This window comes from Laccaria bicolor, genomic scaffold (assembly GCF_000143565.1).
Source record: "Laccaria bicolor S238N-H82 LACBIscaffold_41 genomic scaffold, whole genome shotgun sequence".
NCBI classification, from domain to species: Eukaryota; Fungi; Basidiomycota; class Agaricomycetes; order Agaricales; family Hydnangiaceae; genus Laccaria; species Laccaria bicolor.
Window position 1 is genome coordinate 274,910 of NW_001889912.1, and position 27,277 is coordinate 302,186.

Sequence of the window (27,277 nt, forward strand, 5' to 3'; positions counted from 1 at the left end):
ATGGAAGAGAGAGATGGGATTATAAAAACCTTTTTATATGTTTACATCCAAGCTTCTTAGATTTTGTGTCACGAATAAGTATAAGTATGCCAATAATCGAAGAGGACTCGGGGCGCGTGACACTGCCTCAAGGTAAGTAACAAGGACTCAGTCACAGCCGTGACCGCAACCGCTTTCTCTCAGCCATCATCATGGACCAGACGCCAACCGCCATTTTCGACTCCTACGAACAGGATTTCAGGCACATAATTCAAAGCATACGGAATAAGCTAGAAGGAGAGGGAAAGAACCAACTTGGAGGTCAGTGCATCCCAGAGCATCTTGCAAAGTTTGGAACTTATGGTGAGCAGAGCAGCGAAAAGCTGCGCTGCGGAAGGTTGAAATTGAGCTCGACGAGGCCGATGACATTGTACGCCTACCAAAACATGGTTTCTACGCTCTTGACTCATGTTCATGGCTCAGGTATCGCAACTGGAGATTGAAATTCAGGGCATCCCACAGTCTATCAAATCGCAGTACACGTCACGGTTGAAGCAGGCCAAAGCGGACCTTACGAAATACAAGAAATTGTCCAAGGATCTCCATTCACAGGCCGCGCGGAACGACTTGATTGGGGGATACAGAAAAGGTACTCCAAGTTCTGATGACCCATATGGCGAGCAGAGTGATAGGTCGAGGCTATTGTTGGGGACGGAGAGATTGAATGATGGTGGCCGACGGCTGGCCGACTCTACAAGCGTAGCATTGGAGACTGAGACATATGGAGCGGAGATCCTGTCGAATTTGAGGGGGCAAAGGGAACAAATTGAAAACGCAAGATCTACGGTAAGTTTCCCTTGCCCCCATCTTCGTGCCTGGCCCCACTAAGTACACATGGTTTTCTCTTCCAGCTCGGTACTGCAGAGGTCCACATTGATAGGTCATCTGGGACGGTCAAAGGGATGATACGCCAGTACGTTGACTTTTCGAGTTTTTGCCCCCGCCAACTACTTACTCTGATTACAGGATGTACAAGCAAAGAGTCATTCTCTACGCTATCATAGCCTTCCTCGCTGTCCTTGTTATCATTATCCTCTACTTCAAGCTTGTACGACGGTGAGGCGCTGTGTCCACTAACGCCCTCGCTCAAACTACTTTGGGCGACGAGAACATTTGGATATAACGTCACCGCTGAGGAACTGCGCGTCTCCTACCCATAGATTCAGCGTGCTCCACCAACGAGTTTCCTGTTCGCGGGTTCGAACAAGATTGATTATTTTTATTGTTATGGACACCTCTTTTTCACACTTCGTATTATATAGACTGTAATTTGGCTTTAACTACTGCACACCCCACTTTGTCGCGACAGGTTCAAGTTCGTTTAACCTCCGCTCAAATATTGAAAATGTACGTCCAGTTCTTCAACAATAACGATGGTGGGGGGCAGTATGGGTAAATAGCACGAAGACGTAGGTAACAAAAAAGATGTGATGCCAGAGTGTAATTCGATTATCTGAATTCCTAAGTTCTTCCCCACCTTCATCTTATTTTGCTCTGTAGTCGGGACCGTGCTTGTACGAGGCGCGGCTTAGTTTCTATTACGTAACACTTGCTAGTTACTGCACAGCCGCCTTCGGACAGATCTTTGCAGCTTCCACCATGATAGACGCATTGCCTCTAGAGCTATGGATTCAAATTCTCAGACTAGCTTGCACGGACAATGGCTCTACAGGTCGAGCGGTATCCCTGGTTTGTCGAAGCCTCCACAACATCGGCAAATCAGTCACGTTGAACTCCATCTCCGTCGTCGCCCCCAAACAAGTCATCCGGTTCGCTGCAGTGCTGGCGTCTCTTCCTCCTGCTCAGAGAGTCGTCAAACATCTGTTCGTTGCGTCTGCGCCAGACCAGACAAAGAAAAGAGTACAGTCTGACGTCAAAGATGCTCTGAAGACTTTGATATCGCAGCACGCACGTTCACCCGACCTTCCTGTCACTGGATCTCACGCCAAGTCACTTATTACCTTCGCCGAGTCAGACGTCGATGATGACAATATTCTCTTAGCTTTTCAATGCATCTTAACATTTGCGGCACACCATCTGAGGACACTCCATGTGTACTTCACAACTTTAAATCGCCCCTACATTCTACTGCCCATCCCTTTGCCTCATCTGACAGAGCTTGTCATTTACGGAGCATTTTACCCCAAAGCCAACTTCTCTCCGCCCAATCCCATCATCTTTCCTTCCCTGACACGCCTACACCTTGCTCACTATCCAATTCATCCACATGACCTCATTCCGATTGTGCTCCCGGGAACGCCTATGCTCACCCAGCTTCACATTACCCAAATTATGGACACCGCACAGTGCGTTCGAGCAGTCAGAGCTCTCATTGAAACTGTCGACGGTTTCACAGCCAGTGCACCAAAATTCAAGAAACTATTCCTCAGGATCGACGTCACGAAAAATATACCATGTACCGACTATCCAGAAAATGGGAAAAAATGGGTGGAGGATCTACGAAGTTGTATCGGACTGGATCACAGGATCACGTTGATTGAAGGGGGGCATCCTTGGGTGGACTCAGTATCTGCGCAGCAGACTTGGCTTTCCAGAATAACGAATATTGAAGAGGGTTGATTTGAACAGAATCACTCATCTTGATCGCTACCCTATGCCACCATTGGCACTCCCATGATTGCATGTTTCCCGGCGATAACTATTCTTCAGAATAGAACGAGGGGTCAAAGCTGTTCACAACGGAATCAGGTGAAAACATTCCCTCCTGACGTGTGAACGACTCTACGTTCTGCGAAAAGTCCGAAAAAGTAGCTGCAATGAGAGGACTAAGCATTGAAAATAGGATTGACCAGAATACTTCATTCAGTTCAAATCTGATTGGCGCTCCCATTCGTGAATTTCCAAGTCTGTGCCTTGTTCATGTTGACTGTACGTATCTCCGTTTTTCAAGTCGAGGCACGCACAATCGTCAGACACTGAGAATATCAAACGAGAGACCCCGGAGCACGATCCCATTGTCAGATGCATAGAAACATTGTTGTCAAGTGAGGTTATCAATGCTTTGTCGGATCTGAATGCCATTAGAATTGAAGGAGACAGTTGGAATAAGAAAAATGCACTTTCCACCATCAAGACAGAAATTTGTCCCCGATAGCTGTACCTTCGTGATCCCTTTTAAGAGGACCCATTCCTGCGCTCCCGTGCCGTTGCAGTCAAATCTGTTTTGAGGGGTAAGATATGAGGGATATGGGTATCCTGTGATTCACATTTGCACAGGAGTACCGTTGGCCAGAACATTCCCTTACACGTCGAGGCATTTTGCAATGTTGGAATTCGGGTGAAGTGCTACGGTGCCAGTAGTCGGGGATGGTGAGCAGAAACTGAACGAACTAACATTCAGCATGATGCTAAGGGATGAGAGTAGATAACTGACATTATTGTGTAAGTTACGTTGAAACTTGAGCCGGAGGAAGGAATCCGAACAAGAAGCGGTGGGGACGGAGGAGTCGCAAAGGATATGGGGAAGCGGGTAGGAGGTTTGGAAAAGGCGTTAGCGCACAAAATATCGTCGCATTCTACTGAAACACAGAGGCGATGGGTATAGAAAACCACCGTTACACGGAATGCTATCGGTCTACCAAGCTTGAGTTCTACTAAGAAAAAATGAAGAGATACACATTGAATGAAGTACCCGGCGCGTATTGTTTACGCTCCATTCGCATTTCCACCATTAGCATCGGTGAAAAAGAATCCGCCAGTACTGTACTAATCCAATCAATTCGTCGGTCACGCGTCACAGGCGGTCCGAAATCGACGAAATTCTAAGCGGTCACAGGTCACAGGAGCCAGCGACGAAACCACCAGGTCAGTCAGAAAAGGAACAAAATTGGGGTCTTTTTTCATTAGAAATCGATTTTTTCGCCCTCTAAGTCTCTCTAGCAAAGTTCTCTGAACTATTTTAAATTATCTAAGGACAGAGGGCTACTCCGACATTTTGACGAAAATTTCCGGCAGTCACACCTTCCCCGGTGACGCGACGAAACCAAAATTTCGTCGCGTGGGTCACAGGTCACAGGGTGCGACGAATTGATTGGATTAGTACAGTATTGTACCCAAGGTTGGTGTTCGACGTTCCTGGTGCCGGTTATGTCTCCCCCGCTGACGAGGTTGATACTATAGCTTGACCATAGCTCAGCGCTCAACGTTCAACGTTCAACGATAACTTTGTCACGGTCTCACATGTGATTGATTTGTTAGGTTTGGTCACGTGATGCACATATTTCGTGTTTCTTCTTCTCCTCTTCCTCCTTCCTTCAGCTTCATCTTTGTTCAAATCAAATCCGACAGCTAATCGCAAGTTACGGCACTCTTTCTGGTCAATTTCCGAAACGAGTGCTTCAATACGATACAAGTCCGTTTTCAAGTTTAGTTATGCCAGCCCTTGACTAAGTCACCCGGAACCTCACGTTGTCTCCTGAGGCCAATACCGTCTTTTAGGAGCTCAAGGAGGCGGCGTCGACGCCTGGGTTGGAGTTCCAAATCCACTGCTTAGCAACACGAGCGAATTCGCCCCATCATGGTCCTTTGGGGTATGAGTCTACAAGGCAGGTCAGAAGGCGAAATGTTCTTCGAAAGATGGAATACTCACCGGCATGGACGGTGCAGGCGCACCCTGCCTCTGATAAATTGCTTTAGCTAGCTGGCAGCTTCTTGTATGCTTGTTCCAAAGCGTGGTATAAAAAGCCCTACTTACTGACAATCACGGATAGGGTATGAAACTCATGCGCGGCGATATGGGTATGTCGCTCTCTTATCGATTGTTTGAGCGCTTTATTGAGAGGAATAATAGGCGGAGCGGCGGCCGTTGTTTCGGCTGCATGGGCTGTGGCGAAATTGCAGTTGCCGTATGATGTTCTCCCCATCACGAAAAATTTAGCTGTATGTAGTTCCGTAGGATCAATCTTGTGGTGTGCACGCCACTTACGGAGAATATGCCTGGTTTTGGTGCTGTGAAACCGGGGGATATGTACGCGTTTCTCTCCAAATTTCCCTTCTTTCTTCGCTGTAATAACTCTTTTCTCGAACAGCATCTACGCCATGAATGGTAAATCCATCAAAGTGTATAATACAGATGCTGAGGGACGTTTAATTCTATCTGGCTCGTCTTTTTTTTTACACCTCTTGTACTCCGACTGATCCGCGACAGATGCCATCTATTACACTGCAACAGAGTACAAACCACACACCTTGATTGATGTCGCTACTCTGACAGGGTACCTGACCTTCTTTTCCCCCTGTCTCAGATGTATTCTGAATTGCGCGTAGGGCTATGGTTATCGCGCTCGGAGAGGTATATTCCGGTGTATTCTCGGTGAGTGCGGTTTGAACGTTGGAAGAGTGGCGCGATGGGCGCTGTCTACCTAGTAACGACCCCGCCGGTTCTGACGGAGGGGATTATTATTTTTACATCGATTGGCGGTGGCCTTGAGAGAATGACACATCTCAGCCGACGACCTCGGTTTCTGATGGCGGCATCGTCGATGTCGGAGCTCGATCGCGCCTATCGTAATTCTACCTGGTAAGTTGTTGTCGCGCTAATGCTGTTGTGCACGTTTAGACCTCGGACGAACTCTGGGAGCGACTTCACGCAGCCGGCGAGGCCGAGTACGACAGATTCTGGCGCATGCGGCTTGACGACGACTTTTTGCCCCAGATTACCTCAAGTAACGCTGATTTACAGAATGTGAGTTGTTTTCTCCTCGTTTTTGGGCGGTTATCTGCGCATCAATATTGTTCGCCACCCACGGCGTATGGTGTCACTCTCCACCTATGCTGGACTGGAAAACTGGAAAATTTTCTCTCTAAATTACCCCTTCTGACGAAACCCGTTACGCCCCCGCAGACAGGAGGAAGGCCGGCAGGCTCGATAACAGCCGCCATGTTCCTGAAAGCTTTCGCAGAAGGTGCCGAGGCAAAGGACGGTCAAGAACACACCATGAAGTGGGCGCACATCGATATCGCAGGTAGTATGGAGGTACGTTCTCAGTCGTTCTTTTGGCTCCGCCCGACGCTGACGATGGTTCCTACTTTAGGCCACTAGATCATCACCGTATCAGGAGAGAGGGATGACGGGTCGACCGGTTCGGTAAGTTGCCCTGCTTTTGTTGATGATTTGTAACGTTGAAATTGCAATTGTAGGGCCCTGGTCGAATATGTTAGCCGCCTTGCTAATACATAGATTGTGGGTGGGGCTCCTTATTTCATAGACTAGTATCTCAGTAGAAGTCTGTTGAAGTTTTTTAATTTTCTTCAGTTGTGCAAAGTCACCCCAAGGTCACCGGCATCCAATCGGCATCTCATCTGCGGACCTGTCTCATAATCAAGGGCGGTAATAGCCTGATCTCACCCTTGATGCGGGTGTCCTCTACGTGAGCGAGAGATGTTCAAGGCATTTTCAGCCCTTCAAAGAGCACTCACCTTCCCATGTCAAGGTCTGCCACCTCTGCACGTTGGTCTTGATGTTCGCACCTCCCCCTATCGTTGTCGTACCCCCGTCAACATTGTACCCAACTGCCTGCCTTTACGTTCTCGCAGCAGGAATCACGGTTTCGGTGCGTGTTCAAGCTTCCCGAGGCTGTGTTTATGAAGTGAAAGAAGTATCAAAGGTGTATGACTATTTTCTAACGTTGAAGCAAGAGGTGAGTGCATTGTAACCCTCTACATTCCATTCGAACCTCACCGTCCGAAGATTTCCTATGTATGGTCATGTCCACGATCAATAGGGCTCGCTCTGTTCTACATCAGTCGCTACCTCATTTTTATTGACCAACCGCTTATGCTCTATGGTCAGCTCGGCCCACCTTCTTATTTTCCGCTGCTGATCCTCGCACAGTTGAACTTCCTGCTGCTCTTGCTCAGAGTCCTCATGTTCGTGCCTCATTCATCTTGATTCGAGTTTGTGACCGATCGATGATACTTCTTCAAACGCGTAGACATGTTCAGCACTCTCGTCACTTGCGATTGGTTCGTCCTCTGCGGTTCTTGCTGTTACCCGCAATTGGAGTTCATAGGTTCTCAGTCAGCATGATGGTTGGATTCATGTCATCCCAAGGTGTGCCCATTTTGGCCTCCGATGTCAGCTTGATGCAATCCTTTTCAGCGATCATTACTCTCCGAACATGCGCGATGTGGGGTCGGAGATTATGGGTATTGGTTATCCTGGGGACACTGACGACGGTAAGTGACATTAAATTTCATTTTGCCTCTGCCTGACGTCGAAAGATTACCTTTGGATTGGCTCTTTATACAATGGTCTCTACAGCCAGGTCTATAATCTGTTCGTTCCCTTTAGCAGTGTTGACTTTCCATCCCTATGTGCTGAAACGCTTATGTGGATTAGCTATGAATCGCACGATAACAATGCCTGGGTGCAAATTCCCTCCAACGGGGAAATTTTACGTCGCATGGTTCTGCCTCACCACACTGACGGAATTCAGTACGTATCTTACCCCAGTGATCTTCCTCGCCCGCTTCTCAAAACTTCAGCCATTGTGTCTTTGACTGTTACGAAGGCATACCAACACCGTAGGTGAACTCTCCCCGCATTATGCTGCCATTTCACTGTACCTCCGCCTTCAGTTCGACAATCCACATCCGACTGGCTGAATCAATTATACAGAAATGGTGTGTTCCACTGAATTATTTCGTAACCGCCCCTCTCACAGCTCTTGTAGGGATATTCTATAGTGTTTGCGCCCTTCGTATGTTGGCTCAAGACTTTACATACTATCACAATTCAATTTACCAACCGACATAGTTTTAAGCATCGTCAATCTCCTTATGTTTGCCCTCGCCCTCGTGTGTCCTCCTTTCATCGCTACTACTCATCGCTGAACCCTTCTCCGCTTGCACCTTCCTAGCCGCCACAATACGAGAGCATGATGGTGTTGTACGTACCTGTTACCTCCTCTCAACAAAGGATCAATTTCCAACCACCTTAAACAGCCCGACGCGGGTCGCACATTCTATTATCGGAAACCGAGTGATGCTTCTGCTCGTCGAACACCGACACCAAACGCTACAGCAAAATCTGGAATCCTCCCCATCAATACCGGAGTTCGGATTGCCTACGAATCTGGACGTATTTCTCACAACTTTCGACGCAGATGAAGATTTGTCCAACGACCCAAATAGCAGAGCGGGTACCTTGGAAGTAGAATGGATAATCTGACAGCAAGTACATAAATCACATACACCCTAGTTCCTCTCGTGTTTTCAAGTAGTTCATCGGCGAGTCGGCCTCTAATCTATAAAATTCGACATATATGTAATTTTTTAACATGGTTCAATACGTTCGTTGGTCATCTTTATCTGGATTTACGATAATGAATTGTGCAACTATTGAGTCAGCTTATGAGAATAAAAGGCAGCGAAAAGAAATACCGAAAGACCTGTACGTGAAAGTGGGTATGAATACTAACGGACAATCAGGGGGTGAGCGTTTCAAAACTTCACACTACTGCAATCCTGATATCTCTCAACGTGTCGAGCCCAATCTATGTAGTAATTATGGTATAGCCATCAAGGCCTGAGGCCGTGAAGTGGGGCGAGGTACTTCAAATTCAGTGGAGTGTAAATGCTTCTTGACAGTCAACTAGTCACCTCTCATATCTCAGCCGTCGTGTGGTTTTTGCATAGAAAAAGCTTGTCGCTGAGACTCCGCCGCCGCTCTCTGCTCACAGACCTGTACACGTAGTCCGAGAGCTATCTGGGCGTCATAAATCGTCTGAATCACGAAAGTAATCTCATTCGAATCATATCAATCAATAGCTACATGCGCATCTTGGCTTTCGCGGCGGGGTCAGATAAGATATTGTCCAATAGTTGCTAACAAGAAAGCTATCAGGAATCCGACGGAGGTGTCGACGCCTGGCTTAAGGCACTACGCGTGACCAAGAGCGCCAATCCCTCCCCTGCGTCCCGCACGTCCTCGGGGGTGGGCGATCGAGTTGTTAAAACCTGCCTTGGGGTGCTCAGTGAACGCGCGGCCAAGAACCTCAGTACCTCCACCACTTTCAGTTCCTCTTTGCTGGGAGTCTACAAGCTCTGTCAAAACCTCGGGAATATTCCAAGACGTGTGGAACCACTTACCCACTGAAGCGCCGCCTCCTCACGACGGCGACGTTGCCACTCTGCCATAATATTTCTCGCGCCAGCACAGCGATTGTCCCTGTGCCTCTCCCACGACATCTTGTAGTAACTCTGGCGGCTGTCTGTTGCCATCTCCTTGTAGCACCCAGCGCACATCACGGAGCTGGTGGTGAACCACTCGACGCATGGGTCGGCCTCTCGTTCCGCTATCCTCTTTTTCTCATCATCGATAGCGGATTGGCATCGTACTCCGGAAGCTGCGCGTCGAGCCAACAGCGCTTGAATGACCGCGTTGAAACGTTTTTTATAATCCGGGTTAGAATTCTCGCTCCAATCTCTCCTCTTGGAGGGTTCAAGGAGTTCAGAGGTGTTGTGGTTGCTTGTCCTCTTTTTTTGAGTTTCGTTTTCGAGGTCGTCCTCTCGCTTGCGCTTTCGAGAAGGAATCGATATCTTAAGGGACCTATGAGCCGTCGGTTCGTCAACGACTGGATTGTGCAAAGCAGAAAACCCGACTCACGTTGACGACGATCCAACGTCGCATGCAGATTTTTTGTTATCATTGCCACTTTGACAAGTAGACACCACGGCGGTGGCATTGGGATGTAAATTGAGCGTGGCAAGACTTTTCTTGCTCTCCTGACGAGACCTCGTGGATCGTCTCGGGGCAGCTGGGGATACTGTTTCAGACGACATTGGAAGTGACGTGAAGATGGATGTGGGTGAGGAGAGGAGCAAGGAGTGTGTGGGCCACCAATCCCTCTTAAACGAGGACATGTGACCGTGAATTGTGGCCTCTCTGGCCTTTGCGTTGATCTTGGTAATTTTGTGGCTTCACATTGTTTGTTGTGCTCCGACCGGATGCAGCCATCATGCTTGTCCCGGTTTCTGAGGTCAAAATCTCTATAGGTTCTTCCACTGATATTTCAACTTCAAAGCCGTATACTACAAGCACGAAGGCTTGATTATTTAGCGCGGCGGTCGCGAGTGGCGCTGCGATAGCCAGAGGGAAACAGCAGACGGAAGACGGACGTAGTAATCGAGATAGCGACGTCGTCAAGGGAACACGATTCATCAAGGCCACCAAGAAGTCGGTTGGACGGGGTTTGACGGACAATGCGAGCCTCGAGGCCCCTGGCACATTTCATGGCATATCACGTGTGTTGTTTGAGAGAGGATCGGGAACAATCCACAACAATCCGTCCTCTATTTCCTTCTTCAATAACCACCGTCTCCCCCACCTCCGGATTACTTCTGTTCGATGTACACAAATACAGTCAGCTCCCTCGGAGTGCGACGGTCCACAAGACTCAATGAGATGCTCGCAGGAGGGCTTTCTTTCCCCAGCCGCGGTCGACTCGTTGCAAGTTGGGCCTCGGTGTGGGACAATGAAAGTCACATCAAAGAGATATGCGTCGAAGGCTGAGGGTTATCGCGAGTTGTCCATTCGTTCTGGCCTATTCCAGCCTAGACAGTGATGACTCGAACTGTCTTCCCCATAGATCGCGGGAAGGATATTTCAGGGGTAGCTGCAACTCGTGGCAAATCAATACCCCTATGGGGTCGAACGGTCAAGATTCCGCGTCGAATGGACCCGTCGAGCAGGGTCTCCGTGAGTTTCCGAAATCCTTCTCGTCCAGTTCGCCTAGGGATTGACGATTGACCGTGCCACAGAGATGCACCTTCAATCGCTACACCCCCTACAGCTTCTCTCAAGCGCAATGAGGAAGCGCTCATCAGGAAGAAAATATGAAGGAAGCGACACCATCGCCGCGCGTATGATCCTAGTACGGGCTCCAGAAGGTTCCATCCGTGGACTGCAGTGTATAGAAAAAACAAAAAAGAGACGATGCACAATGAGGCCGTCGAGGATTTGAATATAAGGAGGGATAGAGAGGAGAAAATCACCGTCAATTTTTAAATGTGACACGCAATTCATCACGTGACATCAAATCGATTATCGAATTTCTGGCAGTGACAATTTGGTGACAATGACACTTTTGCCATGGAGTCGTTTGCTACTCTCCCTCCTTGACTGTACCCTCTAAAGCACACATATCTCTTCGATAACCCTGTTAGCCCATCCTTTGGCGCTCCTTCTCAACTTACGTTGCTGAACTGAAACTCTTTCAATATGAGTGTTCATTGGGTTAGTATTCCCTGAGAGTCGAAACGAGGCGAAGGAGCGATATGGACAAGGTATCGTCTCAGGAACTAGCAGGAACCAACACAAACGACTCTACATCCTCGGCGAAATTCAGTGTGCCTGGGGATTCCCCCCTCAAATACTATGGCTCCTGAAGTACATCGTAGTATCCTCATTTTGATTAAAATTGAAGGTGACTTTCAAACATGGCAACTCTTCCTTATCTATAGGAATTTACCGCGAACTTCGACCTTTGTCCCATACGAGAAACGGGGGAGTTCCTCCTTTCTAAATCCGACTTGGCTTCACATAGAGGAGGTATTTACCTCCTACATGCGGATAATCAATTTCAACGACAATCCTCCGAGCCCTTGATTGGGAGGGCGAACTGAGAACTCCGTGTGACTTGATGCAGTTGACTTATTAACTTTGGCATACCTTACGCACGCTACTGCCCACTATGTCCACACTATCCATGGTATGTTCCCCGTCGTTATCCCACCCTCTACACTGACTTGGACGTTCCCTTCCCGACAAGACCAACGATCTGGTATTAGCGCAATACCCCAACCCCTTCTCTTTCATCCTTGTCTCAGGCATCACATGCATGGTGGGTGCTCCTTGCAAGTTTTGGTCGATTGCGGATTGAAGACGTGGGCGAAAGTGCTATGATTACTTGTTGACTTTCCGGCAAGAGGTGCGTAGCGACAATCGCGTTTTGCTATAGAATTCTGAATTATTTGTCTAAAGAGCTCCTACATATGGTCATGTCCATGGTCCATCGGAATCACTCTCTTCTATCTGAGCCGCTACCTATTGTTTATCGATCAGCCACTCTTTCTCTACGGTGAGACCATTTTCTATGGCGTTCAGTGTATAGCTAATTGTCGGGGAGTACAACTTGCAGGAGGATCTCCCAACGTTCGTGTCAGATAATTTGAGAGTCGTGGTTCAGGTTAACGGGGTTCTGCAAATGTTCAGACGTGCTCGGTGCTCTTGTCGCTCGCACTTGGTTCGTTGGTCCGTCGTGTTCACAATTCTAACGAAAGCTCATATGCAGTCAGCCAGTACGTCTACGGGATTCTTGTCATCTCAAAGTTCGTCTCGTATATTTCCCTTTCAAATCGTCAAATCAAACTGTAGGTCTCTTTCCAGTGATAATAACCCTCCGAACATGCGCAATATGGGGTCGCCAACGTTGGGTTTTGGCAGTTCTCGGGTTGCTAACACTTGTGCGTTACTGTTCGCCATCAATCATCCACCCCAAATGAGTTTGTCAGGTTTCCTCCGTTTTCTCCATTTACACGTTCATTTCTGAGGTGATCAGCACAATTGGTTCGTAGTTCATCTGCGTGTCTTAGTTGCTGAACGTTAATCATGATCTTGATTAGCTGCAAATAGAATCTCCACCCCGCAGGGTTGCAAGGTCCATCCGCTGGGCAGATTATTCCTCGGATGGTTCTATCTTATTATGGCAACGGAATGCGGTATGAACAATATATCTTGCGCGACATAATCGCTCATGAGACCCCCAGCCGTCGTAATCCTAACTATGATCAAGGCATACCAACACCGTCAGTCTTCCCTAATCTTGAAAGCTTGAGCTACATATTTATTCCGATTTCAGTTAGACATTCGCCCTCCGATTGGATTAGCCAGCTGTACAAGAATGGTGCGTGTGATTGAAGTTGATTTCTCCGTTATTTAATGATGCACTTCAGGGATATTCTATAGTATTTGCGTCCTTAGTGTGTTCCTCCTCAAGTTCGAATATCTGTTACTCGCTAACGTTTTCAATAGTGCTGAGCGCGATTAACATCATTTTTATCGCCATCGATGTCGTGCGTCCTCTAACCCATTAGATAGTTTCATCCCACTCAATTGATGAATCAAAGCCAACGGAGTATAAGCACATGTTTGCGTTGTACGTCTTCGCTTTTTAACATTATTTTTCAATTTACTAAGTACTAGGAAACAGTCCAGCACGAGTTCTCAATTCTATTTTTGGCAATCGAGTGATGCTCCTCCTCGTTGAACATCGCCATCGGACACTACAAAACAACATGCGATACAGGTCTCGGAATCGTTTATCAACTGACATCGGTACTTTTCTCACAACGGTGGGCCACGATATCGAGGTGACTGGGAAGGACGAGGCGGACAAACCCTGGATGTCAGAGGGAGAGTGGATCACTTAAGGTCGGACGAGAGGTAGGGGGTGCATGGGATTTGCAGACCACGAGCTCAGACTGGGCCGGGAAGGGGGCTAAATGTAAACAAACTTCTGACATCATCTTCTGTCATTACGTTGTAGCCGAATCTCTTCAGAGATGCTTCTCTACAAATATGTAGTGTCCTTGCTCGAATGCTTATTCATAAAATGCGGTGCTTAAAGGCGATATCAACCGTAACCGGAATTGAGGTCGAGTTGAACCGTGGTTGAGCAGCCCATTTACAGAGCTAGCAAATGTCTTCCTTCGACGTTAAATAAACAGAATGCAAAAAAAAAAATTAACGCCTTGAACCACATCCGCGGATCGGTTCTACTCTTTTTCTACCAGCGCGGTCATCTAACTTCCTGTATCGGCTGATTTGGAAAAAACTGCAGAAAAACTAACACTTTATTGTAGGCTAGGAAGCCGCAGTAGACCACACAGAATCAGAATCCGAAACGACGGTAATATCTAAGGATGGTCGACCAGATTCTGATATGATGGCGGGTTGATCAGGATTTGGAACGTTCAAGATTCCTCGCGGTACATTCCCCATCGCGATCGTGGGCATTTGAAGCGAAACGTTCGCCACAGCTATTTGCATCACTTGAGCCTGAGCAGCGGCTGTTGCAGGCGCGCGTGCGCGGCACGCCTTCCAACAACCTGCAACCACGCCTATGAAACAAAGCAATACGATATAAATTGCTCCGGCCCATATTGCAGAGAAGAGTCTGGGTGAACTCTAGAACGCGAGAAGTATACGCAGTTTGGCTGACCAGGAATGAGAAGGATCAGGGTCAGTTGCAGGCCGTCGGGCGTGTTGGAATTTGTTTCCCGTGCAGCAAACTTCGGCCGTGTGGGGGAAGAGGTGTCCTGGCTTATAGTGGCGGCATTGGCTGATGGTATGGAGACAGTGGCGAAGGAAAACACTAGGGGGATGACGGATAGAAAGGTGATCATGGAAGTTTGAGACAAATGAAATTTACCCCTATTATCCCAATCCTACAGCTGATATGCGATTGAGGCATTATCTTTGCAGAAGCGTCATGAGGGCTTTTTGCTTAGGGTGTGAGTCAGACTAAATAACAGTAAAACTTGCATTCATCGACTTCAAACCGTATGAGTTGAATCGCACAGAGCGCTGAAAGAGGAAGGTCAGCACAAGGTCTGGCAGCAGATTACGCATGCCAGTGGATCTTGAAATGAAACACTCACTTTATCATTATTCAAGTCTGATTGTGACGATTGTTAAAGGAGTTGAATAGGTGTCGCTCTGAGAAATCTCGCTCACATTTATGTTATCGCAAAGGTTGCGCAAACGGTCTGGCTGGCAGCGTCTATTTACGTGTCAAAACAGAGAAACTTGAAAATAAAATCGGAAGATATTCTGAAGACTACTTTATCGCTCTTAGAAATATGGCTGCTTGAAATTCGTTGCGCACTTCGCGTGCCGATGATCTAGCCTGATGGCCACACCATCAACCTCAGGATAATAATGACACCGAATACTACGAATCAAATCCTGTCTAAGTTTTTTTTTCAGCTTCGACCAAACAAAGTGATGACTCCAAATTCTGCACAGGAATTTGACAATGATAATGGCAGTGACGTCAGGCACAGCCATCAACGGAAGTTAGCTCTTTCCACTCGACACCCATGTCTCCAGCGCGGACCAACTCTCAGCTCTCTGAGCAGCTCATACAAGATAGCTTTCATAGCTATCTAAAATCCTCTCTATCCCAAGCAAAGGCCGAACGTTTGTTAGATGCCGATATTCTCAGCAGTGCGGAGGGTGATCTCATGATAACCGGTGCGTGGAGTTACGGAACACCATTTGACTACATACTACAAAGGTTCTAACAATAATTTACCAGGACCGGCTCTTTGCCTATACTTCGCAGCGCTCCGATGTACCACAAACCCTCCGTCAGTACCCCTTCCCCGTTCCTCGAAATCAGGCCCAGCCCAGCCCACCGATCTATCTTACGACAACTGTCCACCAGCATTCGTCTCTTTCCTCCAAGTATGGGCCAAAACGGTTCCGAGTATTCAAGCTCTCGCCCCAGAGTATCAACATGACCTAGCAAGAGTTATTTGCAGCCTCGACCCCATCGCTCAACCGATGCACGCCTCCATTAACGGCATCGCAGCGGATCTACGCGCCGTAGCTATCGAGATAAGCCAGCGCAGGTCTTTCCAAGACCGGTACGCCTCAGATCTCCAAGCAGCGCTCGACGCGGGTGGAACACCCAGTCCGCGCAAAGCATCTTTCGTCCCCCCACCCATATACGTCCCCGATAGCCCCTCTTCGTCTTCCCTCTCCTCCCTTCCTCGCCCCCAGTCACCTGGTCTCTTGTCACCTTCGACGCCGCAGTTTCCTGCACGAAGCCATTCACCTACCATCCTCGCCCCCGACTCACCCGCTATAGAGTTCATCCGCGAGACGCTATACGCGTCCCTCGCAGACGCCCTCGAACGCCTCCCTTCCCTCCGCCGACTCCTCTCCCTCGACCCACCCCGCGCATATTTTGCCGCAGTCGCATTCGCCATTCTGGATGTAGCCACCACCGCTATAACGCCCGACGGCTCCGTCGTCGGCGTCCTTGGGACTCCACTCACACTCAAACAATGCCCAGCACCGCTCCGCCCGTTCATGGCTGAGCTGGCGGCGATAGGCGCACAAGCCAAAGCGGTGGAGGAGGAGGACAACGAGAGTGCGATGAGGCTTGCGGAGAGGGGGGAGGATATACCCCCGACGAGGATGGAGAGGGTGAGGGTTATGCTTGAAGGTGGGATTGGGGCGGATGTGGGTGATGTGGATGGGAGGAGGAGCGTGGAGGGACGGGCGGTGGCATTTGTGAATCGGATTAATGCGTTGAGTTTGGGGTTGACGAAGTTGAAGGCGTTTAGGGAGAGGCAGGATGAGGTGTTTAGCGTTTTGAAGGGTATCAGTGGGGCGTCGTGATTTTCTTTTTATTTCTATTTTTTTGCTTTTGGATTTGGATTATATGCACGTTTAATGTACTTACTATATGATTTCCTCCATTCCCAATATTTTAGAATTCCTTCGTATAGGTCATCGGTCTAAGTTCACCTCACTTCAAAGGCAGATCTTAGGCGTTCGCGTAAGGTCTCGATAAACAAGTCTGTTGTGTATTCCTCCCGTAACCATGTTTCCGACTATCAGGGTCACCACTCCAGTATCAAATCTACTTCTTCGTCGCTCTCCGATCCCTCTGGATCCTCCCCAGCGATATCCTATCCCGACCTTCAGCCATGTCGATAATTTCATTCAACCTAGCAAATCGATCTGCTTGGCCCTCCGATTTCTTCTTTGCAGCTTTCGCCCTCTTCTCTAGGTCTTTCGTGGAAGGCAAAGGCGACTGAGCATCCCACGTCCTAAGCTGCATCTCCTTGTCTTGTACCCGTTTCTTCTCCGCTTGAACGAGCTTTGAGAGATTCCGCGAAGGTTGATGTGCGAGTCCTCGCGATTGGCTAGAGGTGTACAGGAGAGCGAGTGTGTTGTCCACTACATTGTTGGCATAAAACCACGTGACCTCAATACGTCACAATTATGACATGTGCTGTGCGTATTACGCAGCACTTACACATCATATGCTGTACATTGTTCTACAGCATTCCATATGATTCTATGTCAAATATGCGTACATAATAGCACGGACCATCTCTGTAGAGTATATAAGGACGTCTATTATGCCCTAATACATTAAGTCTTTTACTTCTAGCTAGTCTTGCTTAGCTTCGCCTCTACACACATAACACCCAAGGTAAGGGCTATGGTAGTGTCAGCTACCTCTGCGCTGCGCGTCCTACACGCGATACATGCCTGTTAATAGGTTATGGGCCCCGATGTCGAACGACGTGCGCTACGGCTGCACGAGTTCTGACAAGCCTTAGCCTTAAACAACCTTTGGGCTTGATTGTGCGCCCTCTGGGCTGCACATCGCCAACAACAGTTCGCTTAATTGCTGAACGTTGTCAAGATTGTTCGCCTCACGGCTGAACGTCAACGCTGTTGCTGTCTGGACATTGACTCTAACGGAGTCGGGTTCATGTCAAGCAGGATGCGCAGTGCGCCTTGAAGGCTGCACGCCCTTAGTTAAAACATCCATGCTGACTACACCCAAGTTTTTATCTTTCAGATATCCTCAAAACAATATGTCCACCAACAAATCCACTTCCCTCTCTGTCAACGACATCCCTCACTTCAACGGTCGTAACTTTCAGGGTTGGTCTGACAAGATGATCGGCATCTTTATGATTGCCAAGGTCTACGACGTCGTCAAGGGCGACCTTGTCAAACCCGCCAACTCTGAGAAACCACCTGCCATCAGACCACCTGCCATCATCACTGACGAGACTGACGCTATCACCACCACGAAGCTCAACGCTCTGTGGACGCAGTTTCAGGTGCAGATGAACCAGTCTAATTATCTGCTTGGCATCTGGGAACGGAGGAACTCCGCCTGGACCGATGCGAATTCCCAAGCTATGGGAATCTTTAACCGAGCCCTAGATATAGGGATCTGGGATCAAGTCAAGGCGAAAACCGCCAAAGAGACTTGGGACTGGCTGAAAGAGAAGTATGCCAAGAGTTCCCATCTGGAGATCATGGAGCACTTCCGCTTCATGAAAGATCAAAAGATTGATCTCTCCGATCCCAACCCTCAGCTCGCCAAATTCATGCATCACTACCAGGCACTTCCCGTCAACATGATCAGTTCCGCAATGGCCGCCATCATTCTCCTTTCCAACCTCCCGCTGTCAACCAATCCAAACGTTAGCAACGTTTATCAGAATCTCCTTGAATCTTCATTCAAGGATGAGGTCGCCACCTCTCTCGTCCTTGAGGACGTTATGACTCAGATACGCGACGTCTGGCAAGCTCGCTTCCTCACCCTCGCATCTCACGATCAGCCCCGCAAGGGGACTACGTACGATAAAGGGAAAGCTCCGGCTAATCAGCCGTCGCAGCAGAAGCAGCAGAATCAGGTACAGCGGAATACCGCTATCAAGGGCAAAGGCCCTACGCCTCAATATTCTCAGCAGCAGAGCGCCGAATCCGGCAGCTCGCAGCAGAAGAAGAAGAGACCCTTCCGACGCGGAGGAAAAGGAAAGAGTGCAAACAACCACAATCATGTGGCTGGAGCCTCTGATACTTACAACTCCGATTTCGTCCTCGCATCATCGGCGATACATATCGCCGATACACCAGCATTACCAGCCCCTACGGCTCACTCCGTAGCTTCTTTCAGCGCTGCCGGTCCTTCGATCCGGCGCGAGAGAACTACAGGGCCATGGAAGAACCCTGGGAGGTCTACTCCTCCTTACCCCCATGTGCAGCGATCCCGCGATCTTATGAGTCGCCTTGGGGTAACACCCACAATCCAAACTTCAAAAGAGTTTGAGGGAATCGCTTCCTTGGAGGAAGTAACCGAAGGATCCTTTGGAGCCCCCACATATCAGTGGGGTGCATACAAACTTACGGATCCAATCAGGGCTCCCACGCCAGAAATGGCACCATTGCTGGAGAGAATGCAGGTAGACGAACCGTCGCAGGAAGAAGGTGATACGGTATCCCTCGGAGACGAGGAGGAACCGATTCCACAGGGATCGGATCTATTTGGAGATGACGAAGATGTTGGCGCCTCCATCCCTCAGGGGATGAAGCTGGATTTCGGTAGCGGTGAGTCCGACTACGGAGATGACGGTCCGGAGACCCTTTGTGGTCTGATCGAATCAGCTGGCGCGGCAGGACCGTCGAAGCATGTTTGGAACATGGGTATCCCCCAGACCAAACGATGGTACGACGATGACGAGGCCTACGATGGTCCGACTGAGAATGAGTCAGTCCCCTTTTGTTCACATAAAGGCGATTCACTAACTGATCCCTCTACAGCTTCTATTAGCGTAGACATAGGTAGATCGTTAGATAAATATCTAGCCTATGTGAATAACATCAATTGCAAGTTCGTTCTGAATTGTTCAGACTGCAAGGGAAAGAACTCTAAGTCGAATGTCATTGAGTGGGTTGTTGATTCAGGAGCCTCTGTCCACTTCTCAGAAGACGAGTCTGATTTCTCGGAGTTAAACCTCTTTTCCGAGAAAGAAAGACCATTCGCACAAACTGCGAATGGTGCCGCTGCCATACACGGCACAGGCACAGTCTTCGTAAAAACTTGGATAGACAACCCTAAATCCCCAGAAAAAATGTCGACCACTATATCCCGCCTACATCCGGTATTCTATATGCCAGGAATAGGGATCCGTCTTCTATCTATGGGATTGCTTCTGAAAGGCAACATGCACGTCAAGGGAGATGAGCGCACCCTTCGATTCATTGATGCTCAATCTGGAAAGGTGAAAATAGTAGCCGTTACCAGAATCTTCACCGATACGATCTACTGGATCAATTCGGAGATCCTCGCTGGAAGCGAGTTGATCGCGCACAAGTCCATGCATCTAGATGATTTCGATCTCTGGCATCAACGACTTGGACATCCTGGTCAACAGGTGTTTGAGAAATTCGAATCGAGTACACGGAATTTTCCGAAATCGATCGAGATCCCTAAAAATCCGCCGGTGTGTGAAGGCTGTGCGAAAGGAAAGATGCACTCCCGCTCTTTTCCCGATAATTCTGCACGCGCCACACGTCCGTTTCAACGGATTCATTCTGATCTCAAGGAGTTTGCGGTGAAATCTTATTATCACCACAAATATTACATATCGTTCCTCGACGATAACTCCTCTCACTCGTGGATCACACTTTTGAAAAAGAAGAGTGACTCCAAAGTGGCAACCCAGCAGTTTATCGCTATGGTTAAAAACCAGTACAAAGCGATCATCAGCGAATGGATGTCCGATAACGGAGGAGAGTACGTTGATCAGAACTATGTCAAACTCCTTAAGGATGAAGGGATCATGATCCAACGGAGCGTTCCGGCTCAGCCACAAATGAATGGCAGAGCTGAGCGCTTCAATCGTACTATCGATGAGAAAGCGGAGTCAATGCGCCATCAGGCTTGTCTACCCGACAATTGGTGGGAGTTCTGCGTATTACATGCGAACTACCTTTACAACCGCACCCCTGTGCGGCGCCTTGATTGGAAAACTCCGAAGGGCTATCTTGAAAAAGTAGACCCTGATATCTCACACCTACGAATCCTTGGATGTGGAGCTTACGTCTTCATTCACAAAGATCTCCGAGCCAACAAGTTAAGTCCCAAATCAGAAATGATGACTTTTCTTGGCTATCGTGATGGTCGTGAATCGAATTTGATGTTCATGCGTCCACCTAACAACGTCATCTTTACTGCTGCCACGGCACTGTTTGATGAACGTTTGTTCCCAAAATGTGCGAAGAAGAGTAAAGTGCCCCCTGTCACACAAATTCAGGAATCCGGAGAACCCGAGATCGTAATTGAGACAGAAAGCGTGCCTGACGATAATTCCGGTGCACCTTTCGCTCCACCCCATGATATTTTTATTCCGCCAAGAGACGACGAGAGCACTCATGACGATGTTGAGCCTCATAGTCCTCCTGTATCGCCGCCACTGCAACCCCGACATGCTCCAGGGGGAGCACAGCGTGGTAATGAGCCGCCTCGCCGCTCTGAGCGAGAAAGGAAAGGAACCAGAAAGGACGGGAACGTATACCCGCCTGGCACCTCTACAGACACCGACAGACGTCGTAAATTGCCTGACGCAAACAGCGCAACGTCCGTTCCTAATTCAGGACAGTCGAGCAAGCCTGCTGTAGGTGACCCTGGTCATGCTAAATTAGCAACGGAAGGGGGAGCATTGTGGGAATATTTGCTTTCCAAGGCAATTCCTCACGGTGAATTACCAGATCCGATGAATGTCCGTGACTGGACTTCGAAGGACATCGGCAAATTACCAGCCGAAGATCAAAGGGAATGGCAGAACGCTCAGTTTGAGGAGCTGGAGGCCCTCAAGAAACGTAAAGTTTACGAGCTTGCTGACCTACCTCCTGGCCGAAAGGCTATCAAAAATCGCTGGGTATTCGATTTAAAGTCCGATGGACGCAAAAAGGCCCGCTTAGTCGCTAAAGGCTGCTCACAAGTTGAGGGTCTAGACTTCGACGAGATCTTCTCACCGGTTGTTCGGTTTGAGTCGGTCTGCACCATTCTCGCGTTAGCAGCGCTTGAGAAATGGAAAGTCGAAGGCCTTGATGTTAAGTCCGCTTTTCTCTATGGAGAGCTGGACGAAGAACTCTATATGGAGCAACCACAAGGGTTCAAAGTTCCTGGTAAGGAACACAAGGTGCTTCGATTGCTGAAGGCTATTTATGGTCTAAAGCAAGCCGCACGAGCTTGGTGGCATGAGCTTGATAAGAGCCTAAAAGAGCTCGGCTTTACCCGCCTATATGCTGATGCTGGCATTTTCGTCGCAAAACATGCTGACGGAACCATGGTTATCATACTCGCGTATGTGGATGACATTATTGTCACCGGACCAAACGCTACCCTAGTCGCGTCCAAGAAGAAACTCTTTATGGACAAATGGGAATGCCGCGACTTAGGAGAATGCAAGGAGTTCCTACGTATGAGGATAGATTATCGAGATGGGAAGACCTACCTTGATCAGGTTCCCTACCTTGAGAAAATTCTCAAGCGCTTTGGCATGGCCGATGCCAAGGCTGCACAAACTCCGCTTCCCACCGGCTATAAACCTGAACCGTTTGATGGAACTGCTACGGCAGCTCTCCGGTCTCAGTACCAATCGGTGATCGGATCCTTGCTATATATAATGCTCGGAACACGTCCCGACCTAGCCTTCGCTGTTACACAAATGGCAAAGTTCGCTCATAATCCATCTGAGGAACACCTCAATCAAACCAGGCACATCATGCGCTACCTTGTCGGTACGCGCAAATACGCCTTGGTCTATAATGGAAGGAGTGATGGAGGGCTATACGCCTATTGTGACTCGTCATATGGAGATGACAGATCAGATGCAGATCGCAGACGTCGATCAACGCAGGGATATCATTTCACCCTCGCGAATGCATGCGTCAAGTGGCATTCTAAGACACAGACGCTGATCTCCACCTCCTCCACCATGGCAGAGTACATAGCACTCTCTGACTGTGCACGTGATTGTGCATGGTACAAGATTCTATTCTCCGAACTCGGAAAGCCCATGCCTTACGTCCCTATCTATGGTGACAGTCATGGAGCGATCTTCAATGCTCAGAATCCCGTAACGCAAAAAGGGATAAAGCATATCGAGATCCGCTATCATTACATCCGAGAACAGATCGAGAAAGGTGCCGTCAAAGTATTTGCCGTTCCCACATCGGAGAACGTTGCAGATATGTTCACCAAGAATCTGGGACCGACGCTCTTCTTGAAACATAGAAAGGAGCTTGGTATAGAGTTTTATTCTCTATAGTCCCGTACCCACAGACAAGTAAGTGCGCTAGCGCTGCACTACTTGAGGGGGAGTGTTGGCATAAAACCACGTGACCTCAATACGTCACAATTATGACATGTGCTGTGCGTATTACGCAGCACTTACACATCATATGCTGTACATTGTTCTACAGCATTCCATATGATTCTATGTCAAATATGCGTACATAATAGCACGGACCATCTCTGTAGAGTATATAAGGACGTCTATTATGCCCTAATACATTAAGTCTTTTACTTCTAGCTAGTCTTGCTTAGCTTCGCCTCTACACACATAACACCCAAGGTAAGGGCTATGGTAGTGTCAGCTACCTCTGCGCTGCGCGTCCTACACGCGATACATGCCTGTTAATATACATTACATATGGATCCTATCAATCTGCATGTACTTGAAGCCCTTGAGTTCTTGAGAGACTCACTCCGCACATTCCATTCCTTCAAGAACGTTTCTAGTTCCTTTGAATTTCTCGCAACGTCGTCTCTTTTTAATTGTTGGAGCTGTCTGGTAGCTTTAGCCCCACCTTCTAAAACCGGCCGTCATAAGTCACGAAGATTCCAGGTCGCTGCTCGATGGCGAAGGACGGAGGCGGATGCTGTTCGCAGAAAAAGTCGGTAGAGGCTAGGCTCGTCCCCAGCCGGCTTTTCGATTACATAATTGACTCGCGTGACTCCTCAATTCGAAAAGCCTAACGTCCTGTGACATTGTGACATAGAGCTTGCGAGCGTGACTGGCTTGCGAGTCTAGGTAGAGGCTGGTAAAGACTGCCGAAGATGACACGTGATGTTGTTTAAAACCGAGCAAACAAGCAATGAACCGACTCTTCTTGGGTCAACTACAGTAATCAAACCAGGTCTTCACCGGGATCGACCCATATTCTCGTTCGTCGCGCCGAATTAGCGATCAGGCGATGGTCCCTTCCGTACCACGGACTCCTGGTAGCCTGGGATCTTGACTGGGAAAATCTATATCAAACCGAACTTGATCGTTTTCAGCACCTTATGAACTCAACAGAGCTATCACGGCGACGGTAGAACACCCACCACTGTGACTTTCAGGAAGGCGAGGTACGGATTTTCGATCCATCGCAACTTTTTGTGGGTTGTTCACGTAAGATGAAGGGCTGGCGACGCAACTTTGCACATGATGGCGCCAATGATGTTCGTGGAATAAGAGTCTTTTCTGGTAATGATGTTTTGCTGTCTTCGTCTTCTGTTGGTCTTCGGGAAAACCTTCCTGGCACAAACATCACGGAACTGGCTCCCGCTTTTCCCCCAAAGTACGCAACGAGCGCTATCTCATCAGCCAGTGGTCACCCCATCACAGTCAAACAACCTGCTACTGCCTGTGCGCGGCGGTTTAGCGTCTCCTTGTCATTTGATGCCCGGAATTGTCGTCGTAAACAAGCCACTCGTCGGCCCATGCTGGGGATTTGACCGCCAGAATTCGATCCGTTGTAACTTTGGTATATTCGGAACGTGGTCTTGCATCAGAGCGTCAATTCTTTGACGCTGGATTTACAACGGACCGTTCTTACACCATTCCTTGATATTACTGTTGGACCCGCCAATGCCGGCATATCTACGCAAAAGACGATTTCCCGCGTTCTAGTCAATCCTCCTCAACAGCAATTAACGACCCGTCCGGGTGTCCTTTCTTCAACCTTGATGTAGACGAGCGCCAGTGGGCACGAAGCGAAATTTCTAGTGGGTCATTTGAGACTTCCAGATATTATGTTAACGTTACTTTTTCGAGATGCTGTGGTTCCCCAGCGACTAAATGTATGATAAGTTTGTTGAGCTGCCTGCCGGCTGCGCGCTTACTCTTGGTTGCTTGAGTTTAGGGATCATGGCGTGACTACAGGCTCTTTCCGTCATAACGAAACGCGGTTCTTCCTGTCGTGTCTGTCATATCGACACGCACTTGATCATTTCCGGTGTCTCATGAACCTAACAAAGACATCACTGGGGCAACTACGTGGCTTTCCAGGTTGGCGCCCGTGATCCCCATGGGGTCAGAGCCACGGGTTCTCAGCCTCTTGTGGTTGCTGGCAGCGTGCTTTAGCCTTGTTGCCTACGCATTCCGGGATCTCGTCTGGGGGCGATAGGCTCTTATCGAATTGAAGCCGATCCTTTCCTGCGATCGTGTCAAGACGTACTTGATTGCTCGCAGTTTTTTATTAACTCACCACTGGGGTCATTTTCACGTGGGATGGACGTCAGCGTGACTTTGCATGATGTTGCCAGTGATATGGACTCAGATCCTTTTCTGGCAATAATGCTTTGCTCATCGTCTTCTAGAGGAGGCTTTGCAGAGCTAGAACTTGAATTTCCGTACAACGACGGATCAGCACTATGCGAGATGAAGGTAAAAATTTCACCTTCACGGAACTCCTACTCCGAAAATCGGACAACAGCGTCGAACAGTAACAGAGGTAGACTGCAAGCAGATATGCACATCAGGCTGACGAAGCGACGAACAAAAAGCCAAAAAGAAAGCGGGCGCCACAGTGGCCACAGAGATAGACTGTTCCGACACAAACGAAGAAAATCGCGCTCTCTTAGGCCTTGTTCTCCTTCTGCTGTAAACCCCGGTGAATCAAGAGTCATCTTCACAGCACCATGACACGACCTTTGTCTGTGTGGTAAAAGTTGCCGCTTGCCGAGATGTACCACACAACCAATCGGCGCCGAATCACTGGATGCGCCTTCAGAACCCTGCACGGTTGCTCAACACCAAATTGGCGTACTCCACCAAATTTCCAGTAGCAAGACTTTCTAAGGAGCGCCCAACTTCAACTCAGGCTACCATCGGGAGCTGCGGAACTTGCCTTGTTCAAACAAATTCCCTGACTTAGTGGTATTCTTAAAGGCTGTCCTTCCGTGGAACAGAAATCAGAGCATGGATTTTTTGATGCTGAATTTACTACGCGTTTTTTCACTTGGAATCATTGACCCGCTAATGCCGGCATTGCCTACAAAAAGGACGATTTATAGCATTTTATTCGATCTTGAACAGCCCATTCATGACGCGAACTTTTCGGGTCGTCCTTTCTTTGATCTCGATATAGGCGAGCACCGAAAGCGAAATTCCTAGTAAGTCATTTGAGACTTCCAGATGCAATAACGTTGAATTTACTTTTTTCGAGATGCTGTGGTATTTTGCTGGCCCTCCTGCGACTAAATGCGTACGACAAGGCGACAAATATCTTGTTGTGAGTACTACGCTACCCGCTGATGATGATACTGAATGATTTAACGGCAATATTATTCTCCTGAGACGATATCGCCGGATGACTTTGTTTCAGAAAATTATAGGTGTGCTTTCGTTTTCCCGTCGCTGTAATAGATCATCATCCTTACAGTAACTAACGCACAATTCTGTTTAGGAAAGAGATAAAAGGACGGATGGTAGAGCGAATCCCTTCAACTCCAACATTAAGCTAGCTACTTCCCTAACTTTCTCCTCAACAACACTTTCAGTCCTCGTCAATGTCCACAGCGATGCCTCGTACGTTGCGTTGCACTAATTCAACATTATCTTACCGATTGAACCTTTCGATCACCCCAGAGAATTCTCCGACCCCCCCAGAATACGCAAATATTCTCCACAATTTTTGCCAGGAGCGTAACAAAGAATTCAAGTTCGACCCCGACGAACGCTCAGGTCCCCCTCACGACGAAACTTGGACCGCGATAGTCCTTAGTAAGACCTCTCTTGAGTATTAACATTCAATGCTAAAGTAAGCTCCCCGAACAAAGTCAATGGAACTGAGGTGGGTAGAGGAACTGGGAGAAGCAAAAGGAGCGCAAGAGCAGCAGCTGCCAAGTTTGTTTTGGAGTTTTACGGCTGGATCTGACGCCGTCATTCACTACGTTTTCTTCGCCTGACAACACTATCTCCTGGCCCGCTGATCTATTCCCTGTGACTTCTCCTCGTCGCTTGTTCTCGTTCCTCCCCCAGTTTTATAAGTATCACTTTCAGATTTTAATCCATGGGCCTATTTTTGCCCCAATATCCCCAATTTGTATCTATAATATTGATTTTCCGTAATTTTTTTAATAGAGTTCCTTTATCTTCTCTATGAGCGCTCCTGGAACCTGTCAGCTTTGACCATTCGCCAAGTCCTTTGTTTTCGTCAATTCCTGGCGTTGCTGAGGTGCACATATCCCATAGTCGTAAGAAGCCTTCGGAGGGTCAGTATGCAATTAAGTATCGGCGTTTTTTGGAGGTTTTAGCTGCTAGCGTACACAATCGAGTGTTCACGCGACTGACAACAGGGCGCGGCTCGGGTCCGACTGGCTCCAGAAATTGTGAT

At 48.4% G+C, this 27,277-nt stretch overlaps 10 protein-coding genes across 10 annotated transcripts; 8 read left to right on the forward strand and 2 right to left on the reverse strand.

The window, feature by feature from the left end:
* Positions 1-188: 188 nt before the first annotated feature.
* Positions 189-1,295, forward strand: LACBIDRAFT_175009 (vesicle transport v-snare protein vti1). The gene is made up of 5 exons (XM_001886949.1): positions 189-300; positions 351-409; positions 463-825; positions 891-952; positions 1,006-1,295. Exons 1-5 carry the CDS (start codon positions 192-194, stop codon positions 1,097-1,099), a joined length of 687 nt encoding a protein of 228 aa, XP_001886984.1. The 5' UTR covers positions 189-191; the 3' UTR covers positions 1,100-1,295.
* A 343-nt stretch (positions 1,296-1,638) lies between these two features.
* On the forward strand, positions 1,639-2,619 carry LACBIDRAFT_309697 (uncharacterized protein; the record flags this gene model as incomplete). The annotated part of the gene is made up of 1 exon (XM_001886950.1): positions 1,639-2,619. The coding sequence occupies one exon, from the start codon at positions 1,639-1,641 to the stop codon at positions 2,617-2,619; it is 981 nt and encodes a 326-aa protein (XP_001886985.1).
* A 2,153-nt stretch (positions 2,620-4,772) lies between these two features.
* LACBIDRAFT_309699 (uncharacterized protein) lies at positions 4,773-6,238 on the forward strand (the record flags this gene model as incomplete). Its single annotated transcript, XM_001886951.1, has 10 exons — positions 4,773-4,797; positions 4,850-4,904; positions 4,955-5,026; positions 5,088-5,158; positions 5,207-5,273; positions 5,326-5,371; positions 5,618-5,743; positions 5,903-6,034; positions 6,093-6,145; positions 6,199-6,238. The coding sequence occupies 10 exons, from the start codon at positions 4,773-4,775 to the stop codon at positions 6,236-6,238; spliced, it is 687 nt and encodes a 228-aa protein (XP_001886986.1).
* A 280-nt stretch (positions 6,239-6,518) lies between these two features.
* Positions 6,519-8,230, forward strand: LACBIDRAFT_309700 (uncharacterized protein; the record flags this gene model as incomplete). The annotated part of the gene is made up of 9 exons (XM_001886952.1): positions 6,519-6,698; positions 6,749-6,845; positions 6,893-7,236; positions 7,282-7,336; positions 7,400-7,495; positions 7,546-7,584; positions 7,639-7,683; positions 7,734-7,760; positions 7,824-8,230. The coding sequence occupies 9 exons, from the start codon at positions 6,519-6,521 to the stop codon at positions 8,228-8,230; spliced, it is 1,290 nt and encodes a 429-aa protein (XP_001886987.1).
* A 671-nt stretch (positions 8,231-8,901) lies between these two features.
* Positions 8,902-9,843, reverse strand: LACBIDRAFT_309701 (uncharacterized protein; the record flags this gene model as incomplete). The annotated part of the gene is made up of 3 exons (XM_001887023.1): positions 8,902-9,096; positions 9,151-9,610; positions 9,668-9,843. The coding sequence occupies 3 exons, from the start codon at positions 9,841-9,843 to the stop codon at positions 8,902-8,904; spliced, it is 831 nt and encodes a 276-aa protein (XP_001887058.1).
* A 488-nt stretch (positions 9,844-10,331) lies between these two features.
* LACBIDRAFT_309702 (uncharacterized protein) lies at positions 10,332-10,573 on the forward strand (the record flags this gene model as incomplete). Its single annotated transcript, XM_001886953.1, has 1 exon — positions 10,332-10,573. The coding sequence occupies exon 1, from the start codon at positions 10,409-10,411 to the stop codon at positions 10,571-10,573; it is 165 nt and encodes a 54-aa protein (XP_001886988.1). The 5' UTR covers positions 10,332-10,408.
* A 1,180-nt stretch (positions 10,574-11,753) lies between these two features.
* LACBIDRAFT_332483 (uncharacterized protein) lies at positions 11,754-13,491 on the forward strand (the record flags this gene model as incomplete). The annotated part of the gene is made up of 12 exons (XM_001886954.1): positions 11,754-11,771; positions 11,890-11,903; positions 12,125-12,140; positions 12,174-12,214; positions 12,249-12,313; positions 12,354-12,360; positions 12,437-12,525; positions 12,685-12,780; positions 12,921-12,965; positions 13,094-13,134; positions 13,156-13,217; positions 13,272-13,491. The coding sequence occupies 12 exons, from the start codon at positions 11,754-11,756 to the stop codon at positions 13,489-13,491; spliced, it is 714 nt and encodes a 237-aa protein (XP_001886989.1).
* Positions 13,492-15,162: 1,671 nt separating this feature from the next.
* LACBIDRAFT_309704 (uncharacterized protein) lies at positions 15,163-16,471 on the forward strand (the record flags this gene model as incomplete). Its single annotated transcript, XM_001886955.1, has 2 exons — positions 15,163-15,316; positions 15,381-16,471. The coding sequence occupies 2 exons, from the start codon at positions 15,163-15,165 to the stop codon at positions 16,469-16,471; spliced, it is 1,245 nt and encodes a 414-aa protein (XP_001886990.1).
* Positions 16,472-16,640: 169 nt separating this feature from the next.
* LACBIDRAFT_309705 (uncharacterized protein) lies at positions 16,641-16,916 on the reverse strand (the record flags this gene model as incomplete). The annotated part of the gene is made up of 1 exon (XM_001887024.1): positions 16,641-16,916. One exon carries the CDS (start codon positions 16,914-16,916, stop codon positions 16,716-16,718), a length of 201 nt encoding a protein of 66 aa, XP_001887059.1. The 3' UTR covers positions 16,641-16,715.
* Positions 16,917-17,080: 164 nt separating this feature from the next.
* LACBIDRAFT_309706 (uncharacterized protein) lies at positions 17,081-17,530 on the forward strand (the record flags this gene model as incomplete). Its single annotated transcript, XM_001886956.1, has 2 exons — positions 17,081-17,092; positions 17,267-17,530. 2 exons carry the CDS (start codon positions 17,081-17,083, stop codon positions 17,528-17,530), a joined length of 276 nt encoding a protein of 91 aa, XP_001886991.1.
* Positions 17,531-27,277: the final 9,747 nt, after the last annotated feature.